This window comes from Lagopus muta, chromosome 2 (genome assembly GCF_023343835.1).
Source record: "Lagopus muta isolate bLagMut1 chromosome 2, bLagMut1 primary, whole genome shotgun sequence".
Taxonomy (NCBI): domain Eukaryota; kingdom Metazoa; phylum Chordata; class Aves; order Galliformes; family Phasianidae; genus Lagopus; species Lagopus muta.
Genome location: NC_064434.1, coordinates 96,508,732 through 96,535,652, shown reverse-complemented (window position 1 = coordinate 96,535,652; position 26,921 = coordinate 96,508,732). Strand labels below are relative to the sequence as shown.

General features: G+C 41.6%; 1 protein-coding gene and 1 long non-coding RNA gene across 2 annotated transcripts; one reads left to right on the top strand and one right to left on the bottom strand.

The window, feature by feature from the left end:
• Positions 1-5,128: 5,128 nt before the first annotated feature.
• LOC125690186 (uncharacterized) lies at positions 5,129-15,572 on the top strand. The gene is made up of 3 exons (XR_007375549.1): positions 5,129-5,241; positions 5,661-5,856; positions 14,661-15,572. It is a non-coding gene; the product is annotated as an uncharacterized LOC125690186 (long non-coding RNA).
• Positions 12,825-26,921, bottom strand: ANKEF1 (ankyrin repeat and EF-hand domain containing 1). Its single transcript, XM_048938292.1, has 10 exons — positions 26,848-26,921; positions 23,816-24,162; positions 23,198-23,397; positions 22,531-22,680; positions 21,765-21,888; positions 20,116-20,938; positions 17,179-17,405; positions 15,882-16,063; positions 14,548-14,682; positions 12,825-13,031 (listed from the first exon to the last, which is right to left on the bottom strand). The coding sequence occupies exons 2-10, from the start codon at positions 24,159-24,161 to the stop codon at positions 12,906-12,908; spliced, it is 2,313 nt and encodes a 770-aa protein (XP_048794249.1). The 5' UTR covers position 24,162; positions 26,848-26,921; the 3' UTR covers positions 12,825-12,905.

Genomic DNA, 26,921 nt, shown 5'->3' with positions numbered 1-26,921 from the left:
CCTGCATACAGAAGGCTGAGCACAACTGGTATGAGCAGCTCCAGCAACATCTTTTGCCTTCCTCAGGGCATCACCTGTGATGGCATCATCTGCATCGAAAAGCATCGAGGTTCCTTTGTGCATGCAGTTGAGGCTTCAGGATTTGAAGAGCAAATATCAGTGGCCAGAGAGGTGAAGCACAGACAAAACCAACCCTGGGCATGTTCCATTTCATGCCAGACCGAAACAGGCAGCTCGATTTCTTGGAGAGAGTGGCCAAACAGCAACTTGTATAAATGAAACAGAAATGCTGCTGAGCAGTTTGATGTTTTATGGGATTCATTAAACCTTTCTCTTTGTAGACAGATTCCTGTCCTTCAGATGCTGAAATACACTCACATGGAGGATGTTCAGGCAATCTGCTTCTGACAAATTAGCCTTTTTTTTTTTTTTTTTTTTTTGGGTGGTGGGGGGGAGGGGGGTTGTTATTAATCCCACTACTGCTAGTTGCTACCCAAGTAAGACAAGCTAATGAAGTCCTGGAGTGAGCTGCTATTTCCCAGCTACTAATCCACATCCTAATGTAAGTGGGTTAGTACGTGGCCTTCCATGCAGCCTTACAGTATTGGAAGGGAGCTTATAAGCAGGAAGGAGATCCATTTTTTTATACAAGCAGATAGTGATAGGACAAGAGGAAATGTCCTTAAGCTAAAGAAATTTAGACTGGATGTCAGGAGAAAATTCTTTCTCAGATGGCAGTGAGGCCCTGGCACTGCTGCCCTGAGCTGTGGCACCCCATCCCTGGAGGCACTGAAGGCCAGGTTGGATGGGACCTGGGCAGCTTGAGCTGGTGGGAGGCAGCCCTGCTCATGGCTGAGGGTTGGAGCTGGATGAGCTTTGAGGTCCCTTCCAACCTATGAGACTCTACGATTCTCACCTGAAACCAAGCACTGTGACTCAAACAGGATGTCTCCCTTTACTCTGATGTTTTGCAGCTTAGATTATTAAAACAACTCATTTTCAAGGATGGAAGCTTATGTCAGCTTAGAGAACCCACCCACAGCACAGGCCCTTCACTGGGGGTTATATAGCAGAGTAAAGAAGTGTGGGATGGCAGACCTGGCCTAGCGATGTTGAACTGGCTGCAGGAATTACCTGCTCTGGGCTGCTGTCACCTGCTATTTTCCACAGAGCTCCTCAGCAATATTCTAGATCTAAGTTAGCCTCAGTCTTCTGGTGGTCGCAGCCAATGCTTTTCCCTGTGCAGCTCCAAGCTCTGGGTCCTGCTGTAGGAACAACCTCTGAGTGACTGGGGTGAGCTAACGGTAATAGCAACAGGAGCCACGGAGTCTGTAAAGCAAAATCAATGAGGCGGAATCTAAAAGCTGTACTAAATAACTCCTCAATAATCATAAATCTCGTTACCAGTGGCTCTCAAGCTGCTTTACGATGGAAATGAGGCCTTCACTTTGCAGAGGGAGAGAAATTCAAGCTTTGAGGAATGAAGTGATTGTTCCTAGAGATGCAGGAAGGAAACAAGGGGCTGGACGTCTGTGTTGGTATGTTATCTGCAGGGCTCCATTGCCTCCCTCCTGTGCTGTGGGAGTAACCTGCCTGGTGCTGGTCCAGCAGGTGTTTGGGAAGTGTTTCCTTTTGGGCTCCAGAGCAGGCACAGGGCTCTGGGGCTGCCTCTGCTCTTCCCCAGAGTCCTGTGTGCGCTCCAGGCAGGCAAGAGGCAGTCTAATGCTTTCACTGAGCTGCAGGTGGGAATTTGGTGCAGAAAGCAGCCGCAGATGGGTTAAGGCTAAGTGTTGCAGAATGGCTTCCAAAGGTGCAAGGAGAAAATCAGGTGGGAAATTGAAAGTGTAGGGATGCAGTTTCAAGACAGAGCCTTTTGCCTTCATCTTTTTTTTTTTTTTTTCTTTCTCTTTACTTGTCTGTAAATTGGTTAAACCAGTATTTACTTCTTTCAAGGCAATGAGAATGAACTTCTAAAGCACTGCAGTGTGATTAAACAAGAAAATACTACCCCGAGCGATGTGCTCTATGGCTTCAGGGTTTCTGTCGGTGACAAAGAGAAAGAAAACACAGGCCGTGCCTGAGCTGGCGGTTTGACGAGGATGAGTGAGCTTTTGCAGCAAAAACCTGACGCTTTGGCTCATCACAAGGGCTCTCCTCTGCCTTGGCTTTACATCAGCAGAGGGCGGCAGAGATTGGAAGAAAACGCAGCGACAAAAATCCTGCAGCAGTGGCCAGCGGGGGGGTAGGGGGGGACTATTCTTGCCATACATTTGCGTGAGCCACCTGCATGTTGCTTGGGGACAGCCTGTCCCTCAGACCCTGCTGGTCTCTTTTCAGCTCAGCAGCCCAACTGAGAGCTCAGCCCTGCATTGCTGATGGACTTTGAAGGAACACAGGTGCACTTCTGTCCTTTTGGCCTGTGCTTTACAGTGGCATCTTGGTGCTGTCAGCAGGCTGGCAGGAGGAAAAGACAGTGGTTAAATATTTGCAAGGAACAGAAAAAGCAATTCACAATGACATCTCAGCCCCGGGCTTTGCTTTGAGCTGCCAGGAAAATAGAGCGTGCAAAATGCTCACGGTCCCTCCTGCCCAGCAGAGGGAAAAGCCTCGAGGAGGGTCCTTTCCCCCGGCAGCAATTGGGATTCACGGGGTGTTGGCAACGGCCCCTTTTCCTCCTTCGGCTGCGGCTGTCTGAGCGCAGAGCTCCGCTTCCTGCCTTCCCCTCTGCAGTCACAGCCTGAGAGTTAAAAAAAACACCGCAGAGACAGCTTGGGCTGCTCACAGACTGGTTCCTGCCCAGCCTCTGCCCAGGGACCATCACCAGCAGTGGTCCCTGACCGAGATGGTGCCAGGGAGCTTCTCACTGTTGCCTTGGGCTGAGTCTGTGCACATCTGCAACAGGGAACAAATCTTCACAGCAAGGGAAAGCAGGCAGCGCCAGCAAGTGCCACAGCACATCAGCATCACCCCACTGCTCAGGCTGCTGCGCATTGCTCGTGGGGGGCACTGCCCAGCAGCATGGCCAGGTGCTACCAGGAAGCAAAGGGACAGCACTGGGTAGCAATTGCCTCTGCTCTGCTCTGCTGCGGTTACCTCGAGCATAGTGTGGTTGCGGATGGGGAGACCTTGCTGGACTGTACCTCCAAGAACAGGATTATTAGGGAGCCAATTATTTGCACTGTATGACAATTAGGATCATTAGTTTAAATTGTAATGTGTCATTATTAGAGGCTGCAGCAGAAGGAAGGAACCGATATTTGCTTTGCTTAGGAGTGAGCCTCTCAGTGAAGCAAAGCTGTCCGCTGGGGACTTGCAGGTATATATTTGGCATATATTTGAAGGATTAAATGGTCTAGAATATCCACAGGGCTGCTGACTGCTTTGGCACGGTGTCTTGCCTGTTCAGATGTGACTTTCAGTTGTGCCTTTCCCTTGTGCTGTATTGTTTTGGCAGAGTTTCTTGCTTCCAGGCAACTTTCTGACAGTTGTCAGTACTGTGGAAAAGCACTGACGTCTCAGTTGCTGCAATGTAAGCCTTTTTAAATTATAAGGCGTTTCTCACTACAAAAGGAAGGAGCGCGGTGTTTCTTGCCTCTCTGCACTGTGTTGGGGTATGCCAGGATGGCATCCTTTCTCCTCCTTTTTCCTACGTGATTATTAAGATCTTATTGTTTTTCCCATTGCCTCTTTACAAAGTTGACAGGCATCGCCTAGATATGTGACTCTGTAATAGGAGTGAGCTCAGTACTGTCTTTATCATGGTTTCTGGAACCGAGTTTCAAACTGAAAATGCTGAGGACGGGTGCTGGAGAGTTTGTCAGACATGCTCTGCATGTGGGCTTTGAGGTGCAGAAGAAGAGATGAACCAGCAGCTCTAATAGAATAATGGATTTACAAAATAATTTAGCCTGGAAGAGACCTCAAAGCTCATCCAGCCCCAACCTGCGGCCATGGGCAGGGCTGCTCCCCACCAGCTCAGGCTGCCCAGGTCCCATCCAATCTGGCCTTCAGTGCCTCCAGGGATAGGGCACCACAGCTCTGGGCAGCAGTGCCAGGGCCTCACTGCTGTCTGAGTAAAGAATTTCTTCATAACATCTAACCTAAATCTCTCCTCTTTCAGTTCAAAGCCATTCCCTCATCCTATCACTATCTGCTTGTATACAGCTCCCTTCAAGACAGGAAAGACTGTAGCTCAAGGGTTGAATGGTGGTCATTAGCATCTTAGATTTGAGGTAGATTTTTAAATCTAAGTATCTTGTGTCTTTAAATCTAAGAATCTTGCTTTACATCTCCTCCAGCACATATAAACTGTGTTGTCATGCACTAAGACTCCTGAATTTGCTCCAGTAACACAACCAATAATGCCCATCAGCACAGCAAACCTCTCCCAAGCAGCCAGGAGCACTGCAAACTGGCAGCACCCAGTAGTTAGCATTCAGCCCTGCAACCCAGGAGTTCCACGGTGATGGGTCAGACGTATCACGAGCAGTTTGTCTTCCCTCACTGGGTGAGCATGCAAACAGAGTCAAGTAAATACAACTGGCCAAACATTGCAGATTTAATTTTTGGGGGGCTTTTTGGTAAAAACTATTAGTGGAAATTCTGTTAAAAGAATTTTCCCTTTTTTTTAATTAAAAAATGTACTTTTCTGGAGCTCCTAGGAAATGGTCACTTTTGAAGGTTTTGATGACAAGCTTCATAAAAACATTATCAGGAGGAAAATATTCTAACATTATTTTAATGGTCCCTAAGCAGGTCTTGCTGTGAATGCTCAAGACTCATTTTAAAATTAGTTCCTGTAAACAAAGCAACATACATCTCTGAAATTCATTTTTGCTGAATATTGTTTTGTATTCTGGAAGAGTTCCCTCCTCCGATTGCTCACAGAATGCAAACCACACAAGGTTAGCATCCTGGCCTCTACTCCTTTGTTTAAAAAAATATATGCACATTTCAGAGCATTTCAAAAGCTGCTGATGCCTTTCAGCATACAGAAAGAGGTTTGGAAGACAAAGGCAGTTATTCCTCGTTAACTGAGAACCTAAGAGCTCTTTAACCAGCATGGCTTTAAGGGGCACAGAGTGACTTCAAGGAACCATGAAACTCTCAGGCTGGTAGGGGAAGAGCACAGTGGTTTGCAATTAGCCAGCCCAGTCAGAGGCAGCTGGGAAGGGAGGACTGAGCACCTCCACAAGTGAGGTGCCTTCAGCTAAGGGCTGGAGCAGGTGGATGGAGGGAAGGGTATGTAATATTGGGGGAGATAGTGAGGTGGTGCTTCTAATTGGATTAGGGTACTGTGAGGTTTGGGATTAAGAGGAGGGAGAGGATAAAAGTGATGATGAAGTATTTTCCTCGTTATTTCTTTCAGTAATTGGGTGTATTTGATCTCTTCTTTTTTTTCTTAAATGGATGTCAGCTCATTCTTTCCCATCAGATAGTAACTGCTGGCAGAAGCATTCAGAATTAATGGGCAATCTGAAGTTGCTTTTGATTTATGTGTTTCTGGTTCTTTCTGTAGAGGCTGCATGGCTCACCAGCAGCTCCCTGTAACGTGCTGGGTTTCTGTCTCTTTCAGCCACTCAGAAGGAACTGTAAATCGCTTTAATTACTCTGAATCACCAGGTACCTATTCTCATAGTTTGTTGTTTATTTTTCTGCAGCTCTTCTGCTCTTCCTTTTGGGGTATCGGAGCTCCATTTCTGCTGTAAGCAACATGTCTGAGTAGTATAGTTGGACAGGTGGAGCAGCACCATCGTGTTTGATTTCCTTGGAAGCCCTGTGCTACAGGACAAGAGCTGTCAGGTTGTACAAGCACTGGTGGTCATAGGAGAGACAGCTTCGTCACCCATCCTTCCAGTAAGATTGCATGGCTTTTTCTATTATTTCATGTTTCTTGGCTCTTTTTATCTTTCTAGAGGATCTCAGAGGCTTATAATGGGAGTGTATCATGACTTAGCCCTGTCCCTGTGGAGTTCACTTTGGGAGAATACAAGGGAAGCCAAAGCCCTTGCTTGGAAATGAGGAAAGCCTTATTTCTCCAGCCCTTTAAAGCCTACTCAGTTATTTTTCTTAAAACTCTTCCCTGTTCTGTTATTATAAATGAGATGTTCCCCAGAGCTATAGCAAGGGACTTGTAGCAGTAGTAAGACTAAATTAAATTTCCTGGAGTTCAAGCTCAAACAATTCATAACGTGGGCTATTTAAGAGCCATTCAAAGGTCTTAAGTCATAACCATATTTATTATTTCTACTGTGCTTACACCAGCTTAAGAATTCAACTTTTTGTACTGGCTGTTCTTTATTGTCATAAGAGAATAGATTGCTGTGACTAGAACAATATTTTTGTTGTGATTTGCCTTCTAAAAAACAACTGTGAATAGTCAATGTGTTACAAACAGGAAGCAGCTCAGAAAAGCATTTGCTAACATTTTGATTCATGAATGCGTATTTAATGGTATATAGGGTAAACTAGGAAAACTACATGTGCTGGACGTAAGAAGCCTGTAAAATAACCCGAGGACCAGGTGAGAGGACTTCTTGTCTCTTGTCAAATGTATTTTGTTCTGTGGCCGTTACAGAAGCTATGCTAATGTCTTCATCCCAAAGTGGTGATTTGTACTGTTTGCTTGGACGACACAGTTGGAGCCTTAAGACTCTTAACAGAAATAGCAGAGGCAAGCTGGTGAAGCTATAGTATAGCTTAGAGGAGCCTTGAGGAAGAGGAACTACACAAAGGGACAGATATACTGTGTGCTTGCATTTTGACCATAGGTGGAAATGTGTGTATTTGGGTGTGAGGACGGTAGATGAAAAGGAGAGTTACAGGTGCATGAAGAAGCTACCTCCATCTTTGGGAAGAAAGGAGCATGCTGTTAGGTGTCACAAAACTTCAACCTAGGCATGAAAGAAGCTTGTAATCTGCTGAGGTCTTATCCCTCAGGTATGTGTTGGTGCACAATTGTTATCTTGTTATCTCCTGTAGTATTGGGTAAGTTTTAGAACTGTTACAGAGCACTGAGGCTTCCTGAGTAAATAAGAACCTCTGAAAAGCTCTCTGATGTCAAAGTATTGTGTTTTGCTCACACAAATGATATGTGACTATACTATCTACAACACTAATACCTGGCCCTGTGTAGTGCAGTCGAATAGCAAGTGAAGCACTTACTTCAATAGTAGCTAGCCTGTGAGTTTGAAATGGTCCTTGAAGATTCAGAAGTGTCTTGAATATGAAATGGGAATTGCAGAGTGACGAAGGCTACATTACAGCCTATGAAGCAAAACTGTTATACAAAGCATCTGGTCTTAAATTGCACAGATGTGCAGGGATTATCTTTCCTTCTTTAAGTATTGCTGCCCTCTGTCTGCTTAATTTTTCTCCACTAGTTTTCCCCTTTGATTTCTCACTTGTGCTGCCTGAATCAAGAGACTTATTCAATGTTTAAACTACTGCCTGCAAGTTTCCTTTTTCTCAGTACTTTCTGACACAGCTGATTGAACTTTCCAGAAGAATCCCTCACTTGGAGAGTGGTGCTTTACTCTCTGCTCCCGAGGTCTTTAAAAGTGCCTTTAAAAGTGTCCATGAAGTCACCACTCAGCTTTTCTATGATCAGGCCACTAGCACTGAGTCTTTTGCTCCCCTCCCTGCTCATCATTCAATGCTCTTCGTTCTGCAGATGCTAGTTGTAAGTTCTGCAGGTCATTTCTTGACTCCTCTTACTTTTTTCAAACTCCAGCTGAACCCCTCTGCTTGTTCTTCTGGATCATGAAACAAAAGCCATCGCTTCTGTTTATTTAAAAAAAAAAAAAAAGTTTAGAGGTCAGAAAAAAGGGTCAAACTCACAATCCATTCTTCTATTTTTGCAGAATCTAATTTAAACTTGCTGTTCTCCATTGCGGCCAGACTGAGGTCTCTCTATGTAGGCGGTGTCAAAACAAAGCACTGTGTTTTCAGGCTTCTCATTTCATGCAGCTCTTAAGTTTGAGGGCCAACAGGATGTTCTTGAGCCTGTTTGACCACTCTGCACTCTACGGTGTTCATGGAGTCTTAGTCTGTGCTGAAATATCCCAAATCATATAACTTACCTGTCTCTAGGCTGAATAAACTTCTGATATTTGTATCCTTAAGGTAGTCATGGCTATCTTTGGGCAGTAGGGCTAAAGCACTGATAACATTCATATTCAAGCTATTGCAAAATACATGGCTCTTACTAAACTTGGTTTCTTTTCTAGTCTCCTTGTAAGGTCAGACTGACAGAAATGTGGCCAGTGTGTTTCAATGTGTGCCTCTGATTCTTGATCGATGCCTTCCCAACAATTATCCCATTTTGCTTGCTATGCAGAGCTGCTGCATCTATGGCTTTCAGTTACTCTCTGTGTGACTTGAGATGCAGCTATAGTCGGGTGATGTTTTTGTTTGGTCTTGGCCAAAAGCTTGTAGATACTTAGAGGCTGACTTCTTCTGTTGGAAGTCAGAGCTTTGTTCAGTCTCTGAACTGTTCTCCTCTCACCTTTCCATCTCAAAGCGCTTGACTATTTTTAAAAGAAAACAAGAGTCCAGGTTTTTCTGCTGTCACTCTGTGAACCATTCAGGAAGGTTACAGTAGAACAAAAGAGATGCCAGAGAGCACAGCAATTGGCTTCTGACCTTAGGGTACTGGAATCAGGTGACTATTCATGCAAAAATGTTCTCCAAACACTGGAATTCTTTAATGGTGTTTTGACTTCTAATACCCTACAGGTTGGTGGGCTTATTGTACTTCATTCTCTGAAAATGCCACAAGGCATTTCCCTGTTTGTTTTACACAGTGAGAAATGTCACTGCCTCTTCCTTCTGGAAACAAATACAGGGTAGGCTCAGGTATATACATAGTGACTCCAGTTACTGTTTGGCACCATCAGCAGACAGCACGGTGACTGCCCTTAATGTTAAGACAAACATTGAAAAGCCTCAAATACAGCCCCATATCAGCTGGAAAAAAAGCCCTACCCAAACCACCTGAAGAAAGCAGTTGGAGATGGGAATAGAAATTCCTGACTTGAATCCCTAGGTCATGTTCCTGTGGTATGTTTGGGAGTGCTTCCTAAATGAAGAAAAGCTGCTGCCCAGTGCCATAGGAGGAGCAACAGGAAGCTCTATCTCTGGTAGGCCCAATTGCTAGGAAGTGGCATAAGACAAACAGTGCCTTGGGCAGGGAAGCCCTCTGTGATTTACAGCTATTTCAAGCCCTCATTAACAGAAGTATAATTGGTGAATTATAACTCCTTACTGTGCGGATTGTGGTGAATGCTTCTCTCTCACACAGTGTGAGCTGTCTCCACAGCTGTGTGTGGTGGTAGCTAACCTTGCACTGCACATGGTGACGTGCCTCTTGCCTCTTCCACCACTGCTCACTGCACTCCATCAGAGAGCCAGTCTCACAGTGCTGTGGCTAAGACAAGCAGTAGGAACCCCTGGGGTAGTTATACTGATACATTCTACTTTAACTGGGCTGCTTGTTTACAGCAGTGCACATTTTTTTATTTCTAATACATGAACACCTGTCTCAAAAGAAATGAACAGGTGATTTTTCACCTACAAACATCTTTTGTTCACACAGCTTAAATTTACTAAGGGTATATAACACCCACAGAATAATACTGAAGACAAAAAACACAGCTCATTCTTACTGTAGCCCATGATGATGTATATGTATGCCTTGCTGTCAGTGTGTGAAGACCATGTGATGTTTTCTGTCCAGTTCATTAAGATTTTTTGCATGAATTCCTGTTCCTTTAAATGCTTAGCTTATAACTGGTCTTTAGCATGTAAATAGTTCACCTTGGTAGTCCAAAGGGACATTAATGACTGCTCCAGCTTGTGGGGTGTAGTCAGCACGCCAAGGTCAGCCGGAACACATGGGTGCACTACATCCTGGGATGGATATCTTCTAACATGGCTGATCTCCTTCTGGGAAATACAGGATTGGATACAGAAGATGTGTGAATGCATGTGAATGCTCTGCTTGTGTGTGTGTGTGTGTGTGTGTGTGCGTGTGCACCTATCGTGTTCCTCTTCCAGCCAATTCCAATATCTTTAAAAAGTTGAAAATACCTGATGTAACACTGGTGTGCTCAGGAAAATTGAGTAGAAGGATACTGACTGCCCCAGTTTGTCATGCAGAGGTCTGTCTAGGACTGCTTTACTTCCTGGACCTGGTTATCTTGATAGCATAGTGCACTTGCAGGCAAAGGACCTGCACCTCCAGCCCTCTCTGTGCTGCCTGTGGGCTGTTGCTGTAGTATGATGGGGGAGTTCCCAGAAGTGCTCCTCAGGCTAAAGCCATCCCATCTGTTTTGGTCTGCGTGTACACAAATACTTGTGAGAGATGAAGTAGCAGCCTGCTGTGCAGAACAGTAATGCACGCTAAGGGAGAACCAATATTTTGTTCTACATTATGCTGCATACAGTGAAGGCATAACTCTTCCTCCCTTTCTTTTTGTGGGACAACGTGAGGAGATTGTGTGAGAGTCTGCAGCTCCTTCTGGCTGGGATGAAAAGGCACAAGGATGAGGCTTATCAGAAATTCTTGTGGGAGCTGAAAACAACCCCTTTCAGTGCTTTTTTTTTTGCCTTCCAATAGCCCTTTCTGAGGCTACTCACCAGCAAGCTTAATTCTACATCATTATTTCAGCTGATGCAGATGACACCTTCTGCTATCTAGATTAGCTTGTTCCATTTAACTTCCAATTGCCTTAATGCTTACAATTACCTTAACAAACAAAAGTCAGGTGTGCAGTGCTTCTGCAGTACTTGTGGAGAGGAGAGCTGAGCAGCTGCCTCTTAAAGGTGGGGAGTTCTTTTGATTAATCTCTTCCAAAAGCTGTATTACCTTACAAAATAAGCTAGGAATTTCTAACTGTCCCGCTCGACTATTTTGGTAGCTATTGTTTAGTGAACTGACCTCACATCTCTCCTTCTTTAAAGATGCAGTTTTATTCATCGCTGTTTGAGCATTCTGCCCCTTGTCTGCACTGCCTTCCAGGCCCAGCACTCCCTGTTGTTTTTATTCACAACCATCTGCAACCAAGCGGAAGTTTTGTGCTGACAGGCAAAGATGATATGCTGATGTTAAGAATTCCAGGACAGCTGATATGTTGAAACTGTATCTCACTTGCCCTTAAGGTTTTTCTTTATATTAGATTATTAAAATGCTACATATATAGGGGTGTTGTTTCAAAGTGGGCGACTTGTTATAAACTAATCATACACAACTGTGTTTATCTAAATGATATCTTCAGCAGTGGTATTTGGCAATACAAATAATAGATGGGTTTAGTGAGGGTACTTCATGCTTGTCTTGGTTATCTACTAATTTTTAACATTTGGATGTGCAGCTGGAGCTTGAAAGGATTTCCTGCATGCGATGTCACACAAGCAATGAGTGGTGATTACAAGGCTATATATAACAGCACAGTCTTTCTCCAGAAAGTTCCAATGAATGCACTTCTTTCCTCGTGCCTGGGCAAGTCCAGGCATGGAGATGCTGCATTATGTGCATGTCAGCAGTGGCAAAAATTGGTCTTTATTGCAAGTAATGACAAATCAGAAGGAAATAACTTATTTTGAAGCTCAGATTCCAGAATTCAAGATTTACAGCTTTAAAAGTAAGAGAAATAGAAGTTTTCAAAATTAACTGTGTTCTGGACCCAGACGGCTTTTTGAGCTGTATCAGCATCTGATTTGATAGTACTTCTTACATTATTATTTTAATGCTGATCTTATTTGCCCATGTTAGTGTCTCTCGCTTAAAGGACCTGAATACCATTGCACTGTATGATCATGGAGTGAACTGCACTGCTAGAAAACTTCCTGCAATGTTAGCTGAGGTCCTGAAACACGTGGCATTTTATCCCTTATGCATTATTTAACTAGATTCTTCTCACAATCCATGTAAATATATATTCTTGAAGCTTCTAAGTAAATTGGGCAGAAGGTTCCACAGGATATTTACACATTGTACAGTCTTATTTAATGTGCTGCTCTCCCATCTTTCCTGTTTTTCAGTATTTTGAATGTTCTTGTACTCTACAAAAGGATAGGTAGATTTTATTTTGCTTCTTCCCATTCTTTGCTTCTTTCAAATCTTTCATGGCATTCACTCCTGCTTCTTTGCTCTCTAAGCTGCACATTCCCAGTATTTTCAGCCTCTGCCTACCCAAGGCTTATCATCTGCTATTGCCTTTGTGAAGCTCCAAATCAAGCTTGCTTCTGTGCTCTCAACTATTTTGCAGATGTACTCAAGAAATGTTGCATCCCTCAGCGGATTCATTTTGGTCCTAAGATACAAATCTTTATATTACACGCTTCCTATAACGAACTTTTAGTACCTCTTCATACTAAACTATGGTAGCCTGGTCAGCTTCTTTCTAAGACACCAGTTTCTCCGTCGCCATGTAACTCATTTTAATGGCAGGACGTCATCTGTTGACTTCATTTCTTTGAGAAGACAAGCACTGATGCAGATTAGTTGTGGCTGTAGCTCTTAGTACAGGAACTTGCATTCACAAAATTTCTGAATGTTTTTCAAAGTTTAGGCCAGTTAGCTGAAAATTTCCTTTACAAACAAAAAAGGTGTGTGTTTCACAACAGCAACCATTCCGCAAAGTGCACTGAGCCAGCTCAGATGCTTACAATTGCAAGGATAAATCTTTTTCAATACTAAATTCTTAACAGAAGATTGTGTGCTGCAGGCAACATCGTGTACAGAGGAAAAACTAGCCTTATTTATTTATTTATTCATTTATTTATTTAACTGTAACTGAGATAAATTTACTAAGTACCACCTGGTCCCTTTCTTACAAAAGAGTAGCCCTCTCTTTGTCCTCTCAAGTATGTGCTGAAGTAGCTTCTTTCAGCTTATTCTGTGCTTATTCTGTAACTTTCCTCTTAAAGGGGCTCTCAAAGTTTTCTGAGTCCCCACCAAGAGTAGATTGCTCCAGGAGCAATTCTTGCTTTCTTACCAGCTCCTTTGTTGCAGCATCAGGGGTCCAAATCTAGAAAAGAATATTTGTAGTTAGGCATGACTTCTGTGACTGAAGCATTAAAAAAAAAAAAAAAAAAAAAAAAAACCACCAAACTGTTAGCTAAAGAGAGTCATGCTGTAGCACTGGTTTTCCATCCTGAGACACAGAAGAAAACTAGTGCAGAATTCCTGCAGATAGCACAGCATCTTTTATATATAAGCAGAGTGCTCTCTCTCTTATTACTTCTCATCTGTAATATGCTGAGGGTTTAGCTTGGGGCAAATGGGAAGGGGGGGGAAAGATGGCCCAAAGCTATTTCAAAAGGACAGACTCAGGCCCAAGGTTCTCATAGCAGAAAATAGTAATTAACCATAGAATCACTGGCAGTGTTGTCTTATTCCTGAGACCACTGCAGAAACTAGCACGAGTCAGAGTTAGGGAAATGGTAAACCAACATGAAACAGAAAAAACTTCTTGGTTAGTAATGGTATTCTTTTCCTTAAAAAATATGTACGTACACACACTTTGTGATCCACCATTTCCCTTTCTCAGTTGCTTACGTGAACAAGTTCTAATGCAAATTTATGCTTTCAGTATTTTAACTTTAGGGTATAAATACTTAGTGGGCTGTGTTCCATGCAGTTCAGTACCTGTCACAAATTAAGTCATCATGTGATTGAGAGGGCAACTTGGGCATTGGTGCTGGTCCCATACACAAGGATTCCTGCCCATTAAGTGCACTGCATGAATATTAAAATTCATCTCATGAACACAGTTGCATTTTATTGTAGGTCTATTTCGATCCTATTTTAAAACTTGATGTGAGCTTGACTTCCATGATAATTGTATGCATATAATACATATACACATGTGATATTTTAGTTCATTGTTGTTTTGTGAAAATCTGTACCCTGTATCACATCATCTAGTTAAACATCAGTTCTGGGTTTGGTTCTACAGCAAGGCCTTGTACTTGTAGGTTATCATGCACAGAGGAAAAGTGAGTTAATAAAATCATAACTAGCTAGAAAACAAAAAGAACTCATCTTCGATTGAGCCATGTTAGGAATCATTTACTTTCAAGCAATATTTCTCTCCCTGAATGAAGCCACTCCTGTGTTCCTGCATTTTAGTAACTAAAGGAGGAGGAGAGAGCAGACAAAATCTAGAACAAACCTACTGGAATCAACTGGGACTCCTTCTATAACATCTTCACTAAAAGTGTAAACCTTTGTCTCTTTTTGCTTTCAATTTTGTTGAAATGTCAAGATTTCTAATAATCTATTCCGAAACGTATAATGAGAGAGAGAGAGGTCAGCTTCTGAAAACATGACTGGAATATGTAGTACTGGCTCTGAGCAGCAGGTCGTGAGAAATGCTGTGTGCTTTGCTACTGCATTTTGACACTGGGTCAGTCTCTTTGCTGGTATAATTGGTCCACCTTCAATTAATTAGCAGTTACAAAACTCTACATACCGACTTCCAAAGAATGTGATTAATCTACCTTCGACATAAAACTATACTTATGGTTTGCTACTGTACATACTTTTCTGGGTTTGAATGCAATGTCATCTTTCTTAGTAGCACCACTGCTTATCAGAGAGTTCAGATAAACAACACTGTCCTGTGCTGGTTTCTCAAGGTGGGTTTTTTCTACAGGTGGCAGAGATGCATGTGATGGCTGGAAGAAAAGAGGTTAATCAGATAAATACGTTACTTCTGGAAACAAAGCATGCATCCAATGTCTTCTGTTACTTATTACTTGTTTTACCATCCATTCACAGAGTGTGTATTTTGTGTATTTGAATCTATTAAGTATCATTTGTTTTTCTTAAAGTGTTTTTTTTTTTTGTTCTTTTAATATCAAATTTGTGAGGGGAAGCCCTTTAAAAAGGAAGAGGTGACTCTCCTTTCTGGACTTTAAAGCATTAGCTGCCTTTCTAAACTCCCTAGACAATTGCCTTGTATTGCTGGTGTTCTGATGCTGCTCTGGGTGATGAATAACTAAGCACCTATGGCTGTCACCCTCCTTTCTATGAAAGTCTCATAATATCTCTCAGAAACTGTTATTATCTTCAAAAGGTGTAAATGAGCACTTGGCTACTGTGACATATGGGGTGGGACTGATGAAGCAGACTTCCAGCAGTGCAGATACAGTTGCATTTTCTTTCTGAATAGAATCCCAGGTCTGATTAGCAGGAAGCACTGGTGAATTAGAAAGACCTCATCCACAATAGAACAACCAGAATGTGATCTCTGAGGCTTATGTCAGCATGGGTAGTTCAGAAACAGCAAGGTTCTCAAGGCTCTAGAAGGGCACAGAAAATATTCAGAACAACAACAGAACAACAACAACAGCTCAACAGATCGGTGTGGACTTTAAGGAAATAGGACTCGGCTGAACAGTAGAAAAGGAAGGACAGTGGACAAACTGGGAAAGCACAAGTCAACAAGCATGATCACTTCAACTTGTTCAATTAGCAAAGCAAAAAGACTCTCCTACTGTCCAGAAGAGCTGATCCTGTCTTATCCTGTGAAGAAGCACGTGCTTCTGTTGAGAAATTATGGTTACCAATGACTCAGCATTTGCAATATCATAGTGGAATGATTGTGATCTTCAGGAGATAGGAAAGAAGAAGAAAAGCTGTGCCCCATCAGTGATAAAGGACAGAGTTCTGGAATTAGGGAAGGCATAAGATTCATAAATTATGAAGCCACAGATTTGATCATTGGTCAAAAAGAGCTGGCAAAAATATGTGCTGGCTTCTGAAAATACTCTAACAAAGCTACATGCTTTATGGAGAGTTGAATAGCAAATAAATGAAAGAAATAAGCACTCTAGCTATTAACAAATCAGTTCTTTGGCACCATTTCCCATACCTCTTTTTTCAAATCTTGTACTTCTGCAGGAGTTTGTGTAGAAGGCATCTTTGGCTTTGCAACCTTTCCTTTCTCTGCTCCTTTTTTCTCTGTTACCTTTGGCAAATTGTCCAGTTTATTTTGAAGCAGGTCAATTATTCTAGAATCTGCAAATACCTTAGCAATATCAAGAGCATTTTTTCCTGTATTTAAAAATAAACACCTGTGTAAGCCATGAAAATATTTCCTGGCACTTCTTATTGCAATTGGATAATGGTGCTACAGTCAACATAATTTAATTAGGCATCTGCTTTATCAGCCATTCAGCATGCCAGCAACCTGGCTGCTGCTGGTGTGAGGGTTGGCAGTCATCAGCACTGCTTGCAAAAATAAGGGCTTGCAGAAATGAGCCCTGAGACAAGATAGGGCAGGAATTCTTGGATGTGGTTTCTTTGCTCTTAATGTCTTGACATTTGCAGCTTAATATACTGGTCTTTCAGGTTGTAACTTTGATCTTTGAGAGCATTTAGCACTCCAAAATGGCTAGCACATTACAAGAGTTGGAATTTAGAACAAGTTCTTGTATGTATCTGCACCGTTCAGTGATTGCTCTGCAGCTGGAAAGGAGTTGAGGGAAAAGTCCCATGGCACAAACAGGACTGAATCAACTGCCACCCACATATATAGAGAGAATTTCACGGTAACGGGAATGCAGAATACACAGCACTTCTATAAGCAGAGCTTCACCTTCTGGGAAGAAAAATCTCATATAGCAATGTTCCTTCCTACATTATAGCAAGGATTTAAAATGTGATATTAACAGTTTAAATTACTCTTAAAATGGAGAAAATAATACTAATTGGAGGATCTGCAATGAGGAAGTAACACTTGATTATCAGTTCAGATTTGTTGGGTTTTTTTTTTAAGTCACTTCTATTCTCATGGAGTAGTATTTACAACATAAGCAGCAAGAAAATCTTTAAGCAGTGTTGCTTGTGCATACAAAATAATAAGCGATTTAAACAAGTGGCAGAATACACACTGGCCAAAACCAAAATCTACTTTTTCATAAAATAATGCTAATACCTGGCTTTAAGGGGGGGGGAAGAAATAATCTTATATCTCTGAATATAGCTTGGGAGGAACAGCTTTGCCAGGGATGTTTTCAGCCATGGTCTTCAGAGGAGTAGAAGAGGAGTTGTACTTATTAATCATGCAATTAGTTGTCTTGCTCTACTTTCTAGGATTCCAGAAGGTTTTTATTCCTTACAAAACATGTATACCATTAAGTAAGGAGCCCTCTGGGGCTGATACTTACCGTTGCTGTTTGTTGTTTGGACATCAGCACCTGCATTGATTAAAAAATGTACTATGTCCAATCTACAAATTTCTATGGCTCTCATTAGCGGTGTTGCATTGCCTACTGCAGGTGCATCTATTGCTCCTCCAGCCTTTACCATCAGTTCAGCAATATCTAGGTGTCCATTATAGCAAGCGTGATGGAGGGGAGTCCACATGAAATTGTCTGTTGCATTTACATCCGCCCTGCAAAAGAGTAAGAGATGCTGTGGCAGATGAATCCAGATACAGCTCTAAGTATAGTCAGTCTTAACTGCACACTGAATGACATAATTCATGTAAATAAGTCTTTTCGTATTGCTACTGCTACTTTGAAACGGTTCTAGAATATGATATGTGGCATACTCTATTAATCTTAGTTATTGACATGTCCTGGCTAGTGATCGTGTTTCTCTCTGAGTTGACATGGGGTCCTTTACAGGGAAGTTCTCACAAGTACAAAGAAAAACAGTTATTCCCATTTAGCCCACTTCTGTGATATGCTGATATTGCTCGTGTGCCAGCTTTAGTGGGGTTGGCCAAAGGCAGAAAGCTTCTGGGCCGAGAGCAGGTGCTTTGAAAGACATGGCAAACTTGATTACTGTCCAATTGAAGAATGAGTTAGAGAAGATCTATCATAGAAAATCTGAGGATTTAAAACTTTTCCAGCTACTAGATCATTCTGCTCCCAGATCAGTAGCGACACATTCTGGAGGATGCAAGTGTTTTGGGGTAACATTTGCAATATGCTGCTTTAAAATGAAACTTTGAGAAAAGTGTTATCAGCCTTCGGCAATTGGCAGCCTTCAGAGATACTCTCTGAATAGAGGGGGTGTGGAAACAAGAGCCACTAGTGCCTCTTTGGTGTTAAAAGGGAAAAAATATGGTGTCCCCATGTCTTCTGTCATAGGCCGTTCTTTGTTTGCACCCAGATCTGTCTTCCATGTATGCCATGTGTGGGTTCAGAGGTGGGTTGAAGCCTCATGAAGGGTATCCCAAAAAACTTGAGTGCAATTATTTAATTTCTTCTGTGTGTAGGGCTGCTTAGAGGTACTGAATTGAACTGCCACTGTCTTCTTTAGGGACAAACAACTGATGTCAGCCTGAAAGACGCGGTAGGAGGGAGAAGGAAGCTGACCACTTCCCCAGATAGCTTTTTTGCTTGTCCGATCATATGGTTAGTATTTAATTCTAGATCAAAAGAATGGACTAATGTATTTATTTCTTGTTTAACTGTTAGTGTTTTTCAGAATGGGAGTGACACAGTGCTGACATAAAATTCTTCAACACTTTCTCCTGATCAGAATTTGCCTTATTTAAGAGTCTTTCTGAAATAGGATAGAAAGTAGATACCACCAATTTATGTTTAACCTCAGTATTTTCTAAATGTTTTGTTTTCTGTTTGATATGCATTTGTAACACCATACTGAAAAGGTCATTAAAAGCTACTTAAACTCCCATTCCAAAACAAAAGCATCTGAATGTTCACACTGTTGAAAGATATAAAGCTAAATGCTGTCCGGAAAACCTTCCTATCCACTTTGTGATTTCTATCAATTTCAACTCTCAGAAGTAAAACCATTTTTTTTTTTTAAACCAAATTTGTACCTTTTTAGATCTGAATATGATGAGATGTGACTCCAGTGCTAGTAAAGTTTGATGAAAGCAATGGAAATGAATTTTCTAGATTAACATGATAGCTCTTGCATCTTTATCTTTGGAAGTATACACATTTATACAGCTTTACATGCTGCAGGAACGTCAGTGTAATTACCAAGGTGCATACATCTGCATGTGCTGTTAAGTCTTTACAGGAACTAGAGCAATGACTAGACCCACTTGTCCTTGGAAATGAACACTGAAGTGAATTCAAGCTATAGGAAGAGCAGAGAGCTAGTATAAATATCATTGTCTTTGAAAAATGTTCATGTAAACATTTATCACAATGGTGATAAATGGTGGCAGTTGGCTCACAAAAAAAAAGAGATTACACTGTTACCCAAGTATGACTGAATCTGTCTTAAATTGCTTTAACTTTTAAGCTGTTAAGATTTTTCCCAGGTGTAGTCCCAGGCTAAAAATTGATGAAGCACTTCTAAATTGGGAACAGACTAAATAACAACGGGCACTTCTGGTAAAAATCCTACTGCTTCAGCTGCAGAGGTTGCAGACGTTCTCTCAAATCATTTGCATGCAAAGGCCTGACATGTAAATGCCTGACAGGGAATTCCAGGACTGCTTTTTGGTTCACCTAGGTATGTCTTGATGATTTCAGACAGCCTACTTGTGTCTGATTTCCAAAAATTCATTCATCTAATTTTGGCAGTTCAGTTTTGAGGATCTCAAAATAAGGGTTGGAAGAGGCCTCTGGAAATCAGCTAGTCCAACACCCCTGCTTCAGCAGGTTCCATAGAGTAGATTTCACAGGAGCACTTCTGGCTGTTTTTTAAATATCTCCAGAGAAGGAGACACCACAACCGTTCTGGGCAGCTTGTTCCAGTGCTTCCTCACCCTCACAGTAAAGAAGTTTTTCTTCACGTTCATATAGTGTCTCCTGTGGTCCATTTGTCCCAAATGGCGACATGGATATCAACAAACAACTAGATGGATTTTGTAGGTACTCTGCCTCTAACGGAAATGTCAATAATCCAGACTAAAAAAAAAATCAGAACTGGGTAACTTCTTAAGTGGTTTTATTTCCTCATTACTAAAATGTAAAAAAAAAAAAACCCAAAAACAAAAACAACAAAAAAAACCAACCAATAGACTAAACCTCTGCAACTCAGCATCTTACAGAACTAATTTTTATGCTAAACGTTATGCAAATAAAAAACCAAACTATAGTCTGTAGTACCCAACTATTTACTGCAAATTTATGCTCTCAAAATAGCAATTAAAAATTTTCCAGAATTCTTACCCCTTTTCCAGGAGATACTGCACAACATCTATGTTCCCACTTGTGCATGCAGTCATCAAAGGTGTTTTGTAGTACTTATCTTTTATGTCTACTGGCACACCCTCCTCAAAAGCTTTCTGTAGAGATAGAATATCTCCTGCTCTGACCAGGAAGTTAATATTCATGTATATTTTCCTTGGTTCATCTGTGTACCAGGCACGGTCATCGTGCACAGGATGGGCAGATGGGTAGTCTCGGTTAATGTGGTAGCTATCGGCAGTGCTCTGAACAGCCTCAATCATATATACAGGGATGCCATCTTCCCTAAGCTGACATGCACTCTTTGGAATAACACAAATTGGCATGGGGACAGCAATGTTCTTTTTGCCTCTTCGTTTCTTCCCTTTCTTTCCTTTCTTCCTTTTGGGTCCAAAGGATGTTATCAGACAGCTTTTCTGCAAGTATTTAAAACCTTTAAAAAATTCTTCCGTGTTTATTCCTTCAGAGTCAGATTTTTCGTGTGCTTCAGCAATAGTTTGTATTTGCTCAGTGTCCACGAAGGAACACTGCTTCTGAATAACTGATATGAAATCATCTTTGGCTACAGTCCCATCTCCTTGGTCGACAGCCTCAAATGCCTGGAGGAGGGCAGTCTGGTGCTCTAAGGACCAATCATATAGCCTCAGTGCCCAGAGAGGGTTGTTTTCCTTAGCTCCAGGCTTGGACTGTTTTATAAAGTTCTTTTCAATTTTACGCAATTCTGTTGTTGCTGCTTTAAAACCTCCTTCCTTGGCAACAGCTCTCGGAGTCTTAGCTAACAAGTTTGTCCATGTAGGATCACAGCCTAAAAATATGAACACATTTCCATTGATAATGTATTTGAATTAATAATCACTAGTAAGATAAGAAACTTATGTATGAAGCTGATTAGCAGAGGTCTACAACTTTCTACAGACTTAACTGTAAACAGCGATAATAAGTGGAATTATATCAGTGACCCCAGACTGGAAGGCTAACAGCATATCTATTTCTGTTTCCCACAGTGAGATTCATCAGACAACCCATGCTCTACTTCTTTGTCCATTATTGAGTACCTATTAAAAGACAAGTTCTGTGAGAATTTTACATTTTTACTTAAAGAAGCAAGCAAGTTTAAGAAGAAACTAAGATTAGAATGTCACTCACTCTTCTATATCCCACCCTTGCCATCTGGTGACAGACCACAAGCTAAGTGTTAGGATCACAAGAATAGAATGCAGGATTTTGCATGATCCTATGGGAAAAAAAGCTGAAATAATATGATCATCTAATTTAGAAAATGATCACAGCTGCTTTGGTGTATTCATGGGTGCTAAGCTTTCCTTGTGACTACACTGAGATTGGGTTGATTAATTCATCAGTGAGGCAAAATACAATTTTCTATTGAAAGTGTCAATATAAGTTATACAAACCCACGATCTTTCTGCAGGTTTCTTTGAGAAATGTTTTTTATCTCATCTTATCCCTGTTAGTAGATATAAATAATAACAGCCTATGTTTGGTACTTGTTAGTGAGAATTACATTTGCCACATGATACTGAAGAGCCAAATCCTTCATAAATGCCCAGGTGAAATCTTTTTTCAAGCACACAATAAACGTACAGTTGTAAAGTAACTTCTTTTTAACGTACCTCTTTGTCCTATAAACTTGCAGCAATTTGCAAATCCTCCCTCTGCAGCGTAATGAAGGGGTGTGTTACCATTCATGGCAATCAGTCCCAAGTCTCCATTATAAGCTGAAATAATCCTCAAGATCTAGAAGAACAAAGACGGTATCACCGGAAGACATCTGTGTTTCTTAGGATGGGAGAAGTATGGGAGTGATTTGCAAATAAAATGCAGTGTCATTTACTCCCAGTTCATACAGTGAATTTCCCTGCTGTGCCCGGCTGATTAGTGCACTCATTAAGCTTTAGCTCCCTATAGTACATGCCTTACTCAGGAAATAGAAACCCTATTCATTTGTAGATATCTAGGACAACAACATTTGCTCCTGCTAGCCTGCTGCAAGTGACTACCTTACAGTAACACTGTATGCAAAATCATGGTCTGCATGATTCAAACTACATAATTTTATGTACTTTAAAGACCGTACTTGAGACATAGTAGGGAAGAAACTGCCTAGCTGCAGACGTCTGTATCTGCCTTTCTTACAATGGAAAGATCTCATCCATGTTATACAACTGTGACATGATGCATGTTGAGGGAAACGAGTTCTCCAAATGAACTGTTCACATCAGACAGCCACAGCAACGTTCACTCAGGGGTACAAAAAAAAAGGTTCTCTAATTCTGAGATTCGTGGCTACTAATTATTATGCCTTGATCATCTGAGATACTGGACTTTAAAAACAAAACTAAAAACCCAAACAGCAATATTTAACACAGTGCAAGTTACCTCAAAGAAGCCTCCTTTGGCTGCAAAATGTGCAGCATTGTGTCTTTCATTGTCAAATAGGTTAACATCACCTCCTCTCTCAAGTATACCACGCACCACCTCAAGAACACCTTCTCTTGCTGCTTCCATTATGGCAGTGCGACCTGTAACCTGCCAAGTAGCAATAATACAATTCAGAATTTGTAGTGTATGCTAATTTAGGCTGGAAATATCCTCTGGTGTAATATGATCTGATTGTTGCGAGGCAGCATAAAACTGAATGACTTTTTAGATACTACTGAAAAAAAGAGACAAATCTAAAAACTTCAAAGATGTTTGGAAGCAAACTTCAGGAATCTAGTCTTAATGCTCCTAGGAGTAGTCAAATCCCAGTGACTCAAGAACGTTAGTAACCAGAGTCACCTGAATAGTTGCACAAATTTATTCTAATTTACAAAAATCTAACACAAGATACATGGTTCAAGCAAAAGACTTAAATATCTCCTCCTGAAAAAAAAACAAAACAAAAGGATAATAAAGTAAAGAAGGGAATAGATGCACACACAGAGTTATGCACTTGCCACTGCTGTGTTACTTTAATGTGAGGATTTATGGTCATATACTGCAGTCATCTGGTAGCTATTCTGTACTCCTGTATATGCATTCTTAGGTACTGAAATATTCATACTGGGTCTCTTGCATTGGGATTTGCTCCTCTTTCCAAGAAATTCAGACAGATTTCTTTAATATCATGAGCTTGCTCACAGGCTTGCAGAAATACAGGCTTCCCATCAGTACTACAGTTGTTAATATCTGCGCCATAATCCAGGGCAATTTGAGTGCAGTGATAGTGCCGTCTAGTAGGTAAAATACAGTAAAACAAAACACCTGCAAAGAAAAACAACGGTGATTATGGTGTAATGCCAAATGATAAGAGGGGTTATTTACACTGTAAACTTCACAACTGAATTGACAAACTCCTTCAACCAAGACCCATTAACATCTCTTAGGGCATATAAATACAAAAAAAGAATTTTTATTTTAGGGCCTTTGAACTCAGGGAGTAAACCAGAACTGAATACGTGACTGGTCACAGCAGAATGCATAGGAAGTGCTGTGATGTAAGGGCCCAGATTGTTCAGGGAGAATAATTTTAATTCCTACCTGGTCACTAGCTTCTGTTGAGCTTTAAGAATTAACCTCAGCCATGGTTTTTCTCCACAGATTTAACATAACATAGACATCAAGTACGTAACACAGAAAGGAGCCATTTTATGCTGGCTTAATGAGGTTCCTTTTTACTTACCTTTTCCTTCATTATCAACAACAGTCATGTCTGCTTTAATTTTTGCTAGTAATTCCAGAACCAAGCTATGGCCTAGCTCAGCTGCCTTCATTGCTGGAGTTCGTCCCATTTTGTCCTGAACATCAGGATGAGCTCCCTGCTGTAGCAAGAAACTGCACATGTCGATGTCGTTCTTAATGCAAGCCAAAGAAAGAGCACTGTGTCCATCCATAGGCTCGGTGAAATTGATGAGGTTTGGAAATCCATTCTGAATCAGCTTTTCTATTTGCTTCTTGTCCTTCTGGTGAACACACTGGAGAAGTTTGTAGATCTGTAAGTTTCGAAGTCTGTTATCTACTGGTAACATTCTGAAATGAGAAAAAATGGCTTCTTTCAAGGCAATGATTTCTGCATGGAACACACAGATGAAACTACTCTCATATGCTAGAAATTACAGGAATCAAACTATGTTCAAGGCATGGAAATAACTACTTATCTACTTGGCAGAGCACAGGGTTCCGTGTGAACATATAGAGACTACATAAACACTGCACCTTGCAAATTGCTTTTTCTCGTTATCAGAATGTTCTAAAGAAGTCTCATTCAACATGAACTTAATGTTAAGATGTTAAGGAGTTGTTATAATCTGCAATTACTTGGAATCCCAAAGAGAGGTTGATTATCTGCCACTTTAGTACCATAAATAGAGATTTAAAAAAAATCACAAGACCCAGTTACAGGTCTTGTTAAAACACAAAATAGATACTGGCATCACTTTGTCTGTACCTGAACGCCTTCCTTCTTAGGTAGCTGATGCATGAGCTTTCTGCTGGGCTGTGACATAAGAGGGTAAACTGAATTTCTCTGTGGTAAACCCCTTGTAGAAAAAAGGTACAGGCAGGAACTGACATGGCAAAATGTCTTGTAATGCAACAAATGCTTCTAGAGAAAACTGTGGTGCAGAACATCAGCTTCACATTTGCCTTGGTTATGAATTTTTTTTTTAAGCTTTGTGTTCTCTGGTGCTTAGTCTCAGTTCTTGTGTATGGAGGAACAAGCAATGGTCAAGACCATTTCTGTTAAGTGAATAGGAAGCTTCCTATCAGCTTCAGCAAACCTTGGATCAACCTTTGCTCCAAAAATTACACGTACAGGACATGCAACAAAAAATGTGGAGGTGTAGTGTCCCTTTAGAGAACTTTTTCTTGGAGTGTAAATGGGACCATGTAGCAACTTGCCTGGATGCTCTTGAGTGTTTTATGGATGTCCAAGAGGAGGTGAGTTTTAAGAGAGGTGAAGGACGTGTAATTTCAATAGGCTTTTTGAGGCACTACCTCCCATTCTGTAAAGGAGGCCTGAAAGAAAGCTTCAAGAAAAATAGCATGAAGTGGTACTATTCTTAGAAGAGGCTAATTTTCTAAAGCATTAAAGTGGGTACTAAAATACTAGTAGTGTAATCTGTCCAGAATAGATTAGCTGCTCCCTCAGCTAGATAGCTTTCTCTAATTTCAATGCGACATTGCTTAAAATGCTTTTGTTTGTTTGTTTGTTTGTTTCTGGTAATTTTGTACAACCCTCACTCTGATCATATATAAAATAGTATCTTACAACACATAATGAACAGTAAATCATATCTGTCCCCTGAGCCATTACTGTGTAATGCTGATGTTCTGAGAAATGGAATAAATGAAGATATTTTATATTTTTTTCTGATAGGTGTTGCAACTATATCAGCACTCTAGTTCTAATGTTTAGAGTTCAGAAATAAGGCCCATTCTGGGTAGGGGGGAAACCAGAATACCCTGTGGTGTCCACCTTTCTGAGCAAAGTGCCCAGACAGGAAATTTGGCAGTGAGGAGCAGTAAGAAGGCACTACAGGGAAGGCTCTTACACTGCTTATGCCTCTGGAATTCAGGAAAAGAAGTACTTTTAAAAATGTCTAGTTGGAGTGCAGCTCTCTCATACTCTTGTTCTCTATCCCCCACTATGCCACTGTAGTTAAGGAATATTTGTTTCAGTCACAAAATGGGACTGACTTTTTCTTCTCACAGTATTTGCAAGCATTCAGAGAGCCCAGGCTTCTCTTATTGTAGCGATTTTTGAGCAATCAAAACAGTACCCAGTCGCTTCTTGTTATCCTGCACAACAGGAGGCTGTTTCCTAACCCCTGGCTTCACCCCTGAAGGGCGTAACAGCAGCTCTGCCGGAGCCCTGGCCAACATGGCTGGCTGGGAGCAAATGGGTGAGTGCCTCACTCTGATGGCTGTGGCACCCAATGGGCTCCAGGGCTCTTCTGCAGCCTGCCTTCCTGTCCTGGGGAGGCCAGGTGTGTTCTCCCACACCCAACCCAGTCTGCAGAGCTCCAAGGAAATCAATACTCATGTAGTCACGCTGTCTGGAGAACTGACAAGTCATTCTGTTTGAGCATTTTTCCACTGTTTCTTAGCACTTTCTGCACATGCCTGGATTTTGCACAGTGTTTATTCAGGAGCTCAATTAGGGCTAACATTTGTCTTCTCTTCCTTACTTTCCCCACCCCCCCAAATCTGCATAAGAAACTATATGCTCCCTGTAACGAGGTTAGTAAAGCTAAGGAGCACAGGAGCACTCTTGCAGCTGGTAAAAATTTGTAGTAACATGCAATGAAGGCACGAATGGACATACCACTCAGCACGTATGCATTTGGATTTGCTTGATGGATTAGCCTTGAGACTCGTAGCAGCGCTAGAGCCACGGCCTGCACAGCCATCACGTGAAGTGCCCGAACACCAGCTATCCAGAAGCACTGCCCAGAATGCCGATTGGTGGGCAGGACAACACGCCTGCACACCAGCCTGAAGCTGAAGTGTGCCTCGCACCTTGTACGAGCCAAGCTGCAAGAAAGCAGCCTGCTTCAAAGCGTTATAAACCAACAGTTTCCAGCAAAATCACCGTAACATTTTAACGGCGGCAGATAATATTTCTTTGCAGCATCTCTTAAAAGTGACCGGGTCGAGTTTTGTTAGGAATTTGTGCAGTAAGGGAATGGAAAATGGGGGAATAGAAAAAGCTACCCAGCGTCCGGTGGAGTCGGCAAGAAGCGAGGTGGCCTTGTGTGCGGGCGTCGTAGCCGTGGCAATCCTCTGCG

Bases quoted from the DNA above. Each gene is read 5' to 3' on its own strand.
- ANKEF1 (XM_048938292.1), bottom strand. From the start codon at position 24,161: ATGTTACCAGTAGATAACAGACTTCGAAACTTACAGATCTACAAACTT. The intron at 22,681-23,197 runs GTATGAATATTT...GCTACTTGGCAG, and splicing joins ATCCCAATGCAAGAGACCCA to GTTACAGGTCGCACTGCCAT. The intron at 13,032-14,547 runs GTATGTACAGTA...ATTCTTTTCTAG, and splicing joins TTGCATTCAAACCCAGAAAA to ATTTGGACCCCTGATGCTGC.